Source organism: Lycorma delicatula, chromosome 5, assembly GCF_047948215.1.
Source record: "Lycorma delicatula isolate Av1 chromosome 5, ASM4794821v1, whole genome shotgun sequence".
Lineage (NCBI taxonomy): Eukaryota > Metazoa > Arthropoda > Insecta > Hemiptera > Fulgoridae > Lycorma > Lycorma delicatula.
In genome coordinates, this window is record NC_134459.1 from 85,830,617 (window position 1) to 85,839,412 (window position 8,796).

At 27.0% G+C, this 8,796-nt stretch overlaps 1 protein-coding gene across 1 annotated transcript in view; it reads left to right on the forward strand.

Moving 5' to 3' along the window:
• The window catches only part of LOC142325698 (atrial natriuretic peptide receptor 3), a 405,515-nt gene extending 401,422 nt beyond the window's left edge, over window positions 1-4,093 (forward strand). The window contains exon 4 of the mRNA XM_075367727.1: window positions 3,874-4,093. Within this exon, the coding sequence (XP_075223842.1) occupies window positions 3,874-4,093 (220 nt within the window). The remainder of the gene's footprint in view (window positions 1-3,873) is intronic.
• Window positions 4,094-8,796: the final 4,703 nt, after the last annotated feature.

The following is an 8,796-nucleotide window of genomic DNA, read 5'->3' on the forward strand; positions in this document are numbered from 1 at the left end:
CTATTATATAAATAATTTATATATTAATACGAACGGGCTATGGTTAATAAAATTAATCAAAATTACTTTATTTATCTAAGCTTCATAATTATAATTACTTTAATATATAATTAATTTTTAATCATAATTTTTTGTGAAGTTTTTCTTATTCATGGCATTTCTAGAAAATTTGTATCAACAGAGTCACCAAAAGAGTCCTTTGTTAATTGTTAAATAAAATTAAAATCGTTGTGTTTTGTTAAAATTGAATATTTTCTTTGATAATGTTATTCCAAAATTTACTTACGTTCATATTTAGATATTACTGATTTTGAAATATTTTTTTAATACTTTTATTTGTGTTATTTTATCGCAATTTGTTTATTTACAATCGGTTTCAAGAAAGAACCGTAAGTAAACAGAATTAAAATAAGCTCTCATTGAGGCGATTCCAATGAATCCCCTGAATAAAACTTACATACTTAAGATAATAGTTCAGGTATTATACAAACATAAGACAATAGTTCATTTGTATAAAAGCACTTCAATAAAAATATTCACTTCATAAAAATACAAAAGTCCGTAAAACCCTACCAAAAAAAAAAAAAAAAAATCAAATAATATTACAAGACAAAGGGGAAGAAAAACAAAACAGTAACATAATTTGCTTGTGAAAGGAATTTAGGCTTTTTAGCAGGTACAGAGAAGATGCTCATCACTTAAGGAATCTCGTTCTAGCCCAAGGGTTACCCAGACTCCCCAAGGTCCAGCACGTGAAGGCGTTTGAGTCGCCGGACATCTTTACTTCTAGGAGATTCAGCGCTAAATAGTCGACATGATTACTAGCCGTTGTTTATAATATGAACCGAAACGCTTGATTTCCTCGCGGACATAAGGTAATTTCAGGTAGTTATGAATTTCATCGTTCCGTGGAAACCACGGCGCCTCTGAAGTGATGCTCGCCAACTTATTCTGGAAGCATAACCTCAATGTTGCTTTTGCTCATCGTGCCCCATAGATTGAAACCATATATCCAAATGGGTTGCAGAATGACTTTGTATATTAAAAATTTGTTCGACAGAGACAAATGTAAATTCCTGCTTGGTAACCAATAAAGCTCCTTAAACCTAATGTTTAGCTTTTTCTCTTTTACTTGGTTCTTCCATGTCAAGTGACAATCAAGGTGGAGCCCGAGGTACATGGTTGATCAGAATTCGGAATGAAAAAGACATCTAGGTTGACCCGGTGACAATTACTCCTCCTTAACGCGATGTGACTCGATTTACTTTTATTCTCAACTTTGCTACCCAAAATATTACAATAAATTTATCACATATATTTATACATAAACTTGAATAATTTAATCTAATTATTATTTTTTTTTTTTTTTAAACGAAATGTGCAGAAATCGTTGTTGTTATTATTATTATTATCATTATTAGAGATCAACGAAATAAATTTTCTTTAAAAGTAATGTATCATCTTGTAATATTAGAACCTTTGTGAAAGTGAATCCCAATATAGTTTATTGTATGTTGAACTCTTGTCGATGTAGGTTATGGATAATGCACTTGGCAAGTTTACTCTTTTCGTAAACCTCTATGCACTTTTTAATGTAGATCATATATCGTAAAAAGAAAACTTCCAAGAGTAATTTTCCAATACACATATTATTTATGATTACACCTACAATAATAATATTAAATTTCACCAATTACAAATAAAATAATCATTAACCCAAGAATTATATTCATATATTTATGCAAACTAAACTAAGTTAAAAATAATTTTCTGTAAATTTTTCAGTCGAAGAGTTTTAAAATCTTACTGGCTTTAATTCGTGTCCTTTGAAATACTTTACAAAATTAAAATCAAAAACTTTTTTCCAAAAGATAGCGATAAGAAATTTCGAATAAAAATAAAAAAAGCCATTTTTGTTTTGTCTTAACTGACATCGCTTTAGAGTTATTTTCTAAAATTCAGGCTTAACACGTAAATTAAAAATAAAGGTTTTAAGAAAGGAGGAGCAAATCGAACAACAATGAAATTTGTTTATTAACTGATATATCAAGAAAGTTTTAACCGATTTTATCATGAACTACAAAAGTGAAATTAAATAATTATAGTTAATCTCATTTTAGTACGTCCTACAAAACGTAATTTATTCTTCGATCAAATTATAATTTTGTAAAAAATTATACTGTTAACTATTTCACACTCTCTGATGATCTTTTATTGCTCAATCAATGATAGAGTTATCTGAATTAATTTATGCCAATACTGTCACAGAATTGGAATATAGATATTGGATAAGTATCGATCAGATCGGCCTAGCGGTTCTTGAGTTTTAAGTAAACATCGATATACATATACATGAAAACATATATTCATACATTCTGATTTATACTGAGGGTTCATTTCAAAAGAGGGGCAACACTTATTTTAGTCTATAAATAATAGTTTATTAGCAAAAACTTACATAATAATTTACAGAAGGTGTTGAAAATTATGTCCTTCCACTTCTGTGTACTTGTCAACACGTTTGACCATATTCTTGTTATATGTACCATGTCTATTTAATGGATGACATTGGTAATGTCTTTCCTGCAGGGTGTTTAGATTTTCCTATTAACAATTTATTTTAAGTAATCCCACAGCAAGTAATCTGGCCTACTCAGATCAGAGGAACATGGTGGCCACAATCCTTAAGAAATGATTCTTCCACCGAAAAAATTCTGTAGGATCTTCATAGGTGAACGAGCTATATGCCAAATGGCGCTGTCCGGTTGCAACAAGTAGTAATCCTCATCCTCTTTCTGTTAGGTTATGAACTGCTGGATAATTTCTTGGTAAACAGCAGCACCCACAGTTTTTTTTTCGAAAACAAGGGTCTTATTATTCCTTGCCTTGAAACCTCACACCATATGCCTATTTTTTGTTGATATAGGGGAGATTTTAAAACATGTGGGTATTCAGTACTCCACGTTCGGTAGTTCTGACTATTAACATATCCACCAAGGTGAAACCATGCTTCTTCTGTGAAAAAACTTAATCTAAAATGCCATTGTTGCCTCTAATGAAATTCTTGAACCACTAACTAGTGAAACCGTTTAGCATAATCAGCATTAATTAGCTCATGGGAAACCGTGTAACATATTCGTTAAGTGTAATGTATTCGTTCGTAAGTGTAACGTATTCGATACTATAACACTTCCCCATTCTCGTCACTGAATTGTGAACTGGAATGTTTTTCCCGGCATTGTCTCCGCAAAGATTTGTGAGAAGATCTTTCAACTACCGCTTTAATGTTGTTTACGGCCTGCTTCGATAAAGTTGATCTGTTTCGGGTACGTTTCTGGTCTATCACCGAACTAAAGAATTTTTTAACTAACTTCTAAATAATATTTTTCACTGATGGTTCCTTTTTAAATATTCCCTGAACTTTCGCCGACACACAACATAAAATTTCGTCTCTAAATAAGTTTCCATCACGAATATACGTTCTTCAATAGTTAACTGCATTTTAAAAAACAATAATACACGATTATCCAATTTTCAAAAGCCAATGGTCGACAAGGAGTGACAATACTCAAATATACAGGCAATAAACAGTCCACCCCACTCCAGTCGTACCAACATCTTCCACATTCTTTTACTCATCTTACATCAATACATGCATCTTAACAAAAATATGCATTTAGTATAAAGTGCTAAGTGATAAGGCCTCTTTTAAGTTGAACACTGTATATTAAAATAGTGTTTTACTTTATTTTCTTATTTAACTCTAACTTTTTTTAAAATAGTAAAATAGTTGTATTGAGAAAGTTTTACTATTATAATCGACTTGTATATACTTTTAAATTATTTTCTTTCTTTGTATTTGTTCTGTTGTAGGTATAAGTGGTATAAAGTGATGCTTGTTTACGATAAAGATGGCTGTGGTCAAATTTCTGGTAAACATACATGTAAACTTATGATGGAAACATTCGTCGAACAATTAAAAGGAAAAGGCAACTTCCATTATGGTTCTTTTGATCTAGAAAAGAATAAAGATTCACTTCAAGACAACTTAAGAAGAGAAATCGGATCAGAATATACCAGTCAGTCAGTTTAATTTCTTTTTATTTATTTTGCTTCTTTTTTCATATAAATGTTTTTTGCTTATTTTTTTAATGTTTGTATATAACTTTTGCTACTTTATTTATCTTCAATATTTTATCTACCATATTTTATTGTTGTTTTTAGCAAATTTTATTCTTCCACAAAGATTAGAAAACATCTGTATTTTCTTCAAGTTTGTACCTTTGTAGTAATTTGTTTGTGTGCTTTTATCGATCAAAAATAACGTGTTAAATAACTGTTTTTTTAACGTTATTATTTTTGTCAGAACTACAAAATGCATCATTTTTACTATTGAATTTGACGATTTTTTTATAGAATTACTGAAGTTTATAGTTCTTATTGAAATAAAATAGGAATATGATAATCAATTTTGATGTGTTAGAAATTGTAGCTAGAAAAGTGATTTTTTTTTTTTTATTAATATAAAACACAATTTTCTCTTACATTATGACTTCGTGTTAACCTACATTTTTCTTACATAAATATTTGTTAAAGGGTTGGATAAACAATTCTTAAATACTCTCTAATGATATCTTTCATTCAAATAATTTTTATTTATTCTAAAAAAAAGTATTATAAGATTTTACTTCAAGTAATCAAATTTTTTTAAATTTTGGATTATTACGGTATTATTTTGAACGTATTATGAGGTAGGATAGTTAATACTAAACTGTAATTATTGATTATTTCATTGCATCTATATTAACGAAAAGTTTATATGTTTATTCCAGTCAGCGGTAAAAATTAAGTTAATATTAACTTCAACAGCAAACTCAACCATTTTAAAACTTAAGGAATTTTTTTAATTACATTATAACGGTTTCAACTGTACTTGTAGTCTGCTCAGTGTGATTAAGGGTTCTGTTTTCGTATCGTTCCAGACAAACTTATCATTGGCAGTTTATTTTAGGGGGGAGATAAAAAAACACAGATATTGGAGGATGTTAAAAAACGTATTGATTTTGGTAAAAACTTCCATTTACATTTAAAATTTGTTTGGTTTATTGTAAAAATTGTTATTAACTTGATTTATTTTTACATCAGCAGTTAAATATACTTTGTACTAAAATTGTTTTTTTGATTCTTTTTCTCCTGCTGTATAAATATCGAAAGTCGAACCTTAAACTGTCACCTGTTCCACATTCTAAAATTCTAACGATTTTTTTCCTTACTGCCTCTACACCCACATTTAGAATATATTTCTTAACATTATCTAATACTCTTTCATAGTAGTTTATCTTTGATCTTTTTTTTGCTTACTTTCCAATTTTTACTTTTACCATGGAGTTCATTACTCCATCAATCACTTAACATTTCTACAATTCCAAAACATGACGATCTTACTTTTCAATCTCGTTATAAATCAAATATATATATATATATATATTAAAAGTAAAAGGCAACTTCCATTACGGTTCTTTTGATCTATAAAAGAATAAAGATTCACTTCAAGACAACTTAAGAAGAGAAATTGGATAAGAATATAGCAGTCAAATATATAATACGCTCATATATATATATATATATATATATATATATATATATATATATATGAGCGTATTTTCAATAATACATCTTCAGTGTATGTTTACGAGTTTGTTTAATTTGTCAATTTGCATGTTTATGCATGCGTATTTACCAGGACATTTTGTTAACAAAACCTTGGAAACCATCAAATATCGTACAAATACATTAAATATTTCTCACCTGGTTCTCACTTAGAATTTTATCGGTTAGTATATTACATATCAAAATATTTCTGTAATAAACCATACAAATGTTTTTAAAACAACATGATTAACAAAATTTTCTGAAAGTTTCTCGTTTTAGTTTGCGAAATATTTAACTGTACAAATAAAATATGTTAGCAAGTATTTAAAAAAAAAATAAAACTGGTTTTGGTAAACTATTTATTGGTGTGTGTGTGTGTGTGTGTGTGTGTGTGTGTGTGTGTGTGTGTTTGTGTATGCACGCGTTTAGTTTATAATTATAGGTGAACAAGATTATATACGGAAATATTTTTTCTGTCCATGGTTTGGAGATTTTTAATTGAAACTAAGAATTACTATTTGGGAAGGGATATTAAAAATATTAGTATCAAAGTTTTACTAGCATTAAATTAAAAGTTATAGAACCAATTTACTTAAACATAAATGTTATTAAATATAAAATTTTTAAACATGTAATATTACTATGGTAAATATAAATATTTTTAAACATTTTATCTAATAATTTTTTAAACAGATATTTCATTGTTTAATTTCTATTACTGAAAGTTATTTTTGTATAATATATAAAAAACTGCTTTTTTATATACAAGAACACACACTCTCTCTCTCTATATATATATATATATATATATAGATATATGTATATAGATATATATATATACTACATACACAAGAATAATTTTTATATACCAGAATAAAAATTCTTATTTTTATTATAAGTTAACATGATTACAAATTGAACTAATTAATTTATACATCGCCAATTAGGTATAAATCATATATGTTTTATTACATGTGTGTGTATGTGTGTGTGTGCGTGTGTACATCTTTATGTATTTTTTTTTTTTTTATTATAGACATCTTACTGTAGATTATATTTTTCATACTTGAAGAATAGTATATAGCTTTTAATAAATAGCGCTAAAATTGATAGAGTTAAGCAGTAATAATAGGATATTAGCTTTTTCTCTTAAAAAGCTTTTCATATCTTCGTCCTTTCTTATACTAATTTGTTAACACTATTTTGTTAATGATGTTTCAGTACAACAAGAATTCAAAGCGTCTTTTGTTTCGCTGTTAATGATGCTCGAGATTTATCAATATTATCTTCTTACAAAGGCTTTATTTATTTTTCAGCATGAACTGTAGAATTTTTAAATTCACCCCGAAAATGGTGTTCCACTTGTTTAATTGAATCCATTTGATAAATTAGCTTTTTTTTTTTCTAAATTATGTGCTAATGTGCATCTCCCTTACAATGACTCTCAATCAGTTATTTTTTATAAAAAAGATTCATATTATTGTATAAAAATAATTATTTGAAAACCTTATTTTTTAAAATTATTTTATAAATTAATCCATAATTTTTTTTTAGATGAATGTTCAAAAAAAAAATTAATGAAAATTTGTTTAAATGTACTTGTACATATTACGTAACACAGAACTGTAAATTACGTATTACCTACATTAAATTCTATACCGGATCTTATCATGGAATATGTCAATGCATAAATACAATGCTCTGAATTATCACATTCAAATTTAATTATAAATTAAATAGGGATAATAATTTATTAATCTCCATTAAACTTAAATTAATTTTTTTAGGTATACTGATTCAAGAATGGTAATGCCATCGCGTAAATACACCCTTTTTTTTATCGAAAGCAGAGAACGTAGTATTGATTTCATAAAAGTTTATAGTTTTACAATAACTTGTTTGATTAAAGCATTTTCTTAATTTTTTTCAATACAAAATATGGTCTTTGGATGAAAACTTAGAAATAAGACGAGTATTGGGAGTTATAAAATTTCATTATGATGTAAACTTCGTTAAGTATTTTTAATACGAAAATTTTTGTTACAAACAGGAACGAAATATATTTTCGTAAGATTAGAAATATAAAAAACAGAAAAAAGTTTGATAATGTAATCAAGAGTTTTTAGTAATTGCAGTTTATAAAAATAATAACTTTTGTTATTAATGTATATTTTATCTATATATTTTGCTGATGGGAATGCATATTTTAAATATAGCTTAAATATAGCACGTTAGCTCGAAGTCTTTAGCTTTAAGTTATTAAATCTTGCAAAGGCAGTCTATCATAGTTTTATCAATATTAAAAATCGCTTGTACCATAATACAGTCAGAATTAGAGAATTTTCAATGTATTATGGTAAATGTGTGAATTTTTATTATTTATGAACTAAACACATGTAAAAATTATTATTAATTTTATTTAAAATTAAAAACTAAAATAAAGTACCTTTGCAAAAGCTTTGTATTAATATTTTGTATAGTAAAAAAAAGAAACCGTTTCAATAGATTTCCACACGCCCTTACCAACATGTACAGAATAGTTCCAATGACTGACTAAGGATGTAAATCGTACTGAAAATAATATAACGTTATTTCGGTTAAATGATTGAACCATGGTGTATAATTTGGTTTATATATTTTACAGTTTAACCATATTAAAAATAAAATCTATTTTTTTTATATCATACAATTTTATATGTAAGTATATATATTTTTATATATAAGTTAAATTTGTCGGAAAGGTTTTGTGGAAAATTGTAAGGAAAGAAAGTTTAAGTTATTTAAATATGTTTGTTTTCTTAAGTCAGCACACTTTATACAAAGTTCGAATCGTAAAATATGAAAATTCATGGCTTTCAGAGTAGTGTACTAATGGTTTTTACGCTCTACAAACTGAACATATTTATTCAAGGTGTCGGCAGCTTATTTTTTGCGACGTGAGTTGTAGCTTCTTTTTACTAATCGAAAAACATTTCTTTTCTTATCCATTATGTTTTTTCTTTCTCTAACTAGCTAATTTTTTTTATGTTCAAATATTTATTTGTTTCATACTTTGGATTGAAGGAAGAAAGCTGATATAAAGGATTTTTTTTTTATTCTGGGTAAACGATTACATTAATTTGCCAACTAAACTAATTATGTTTT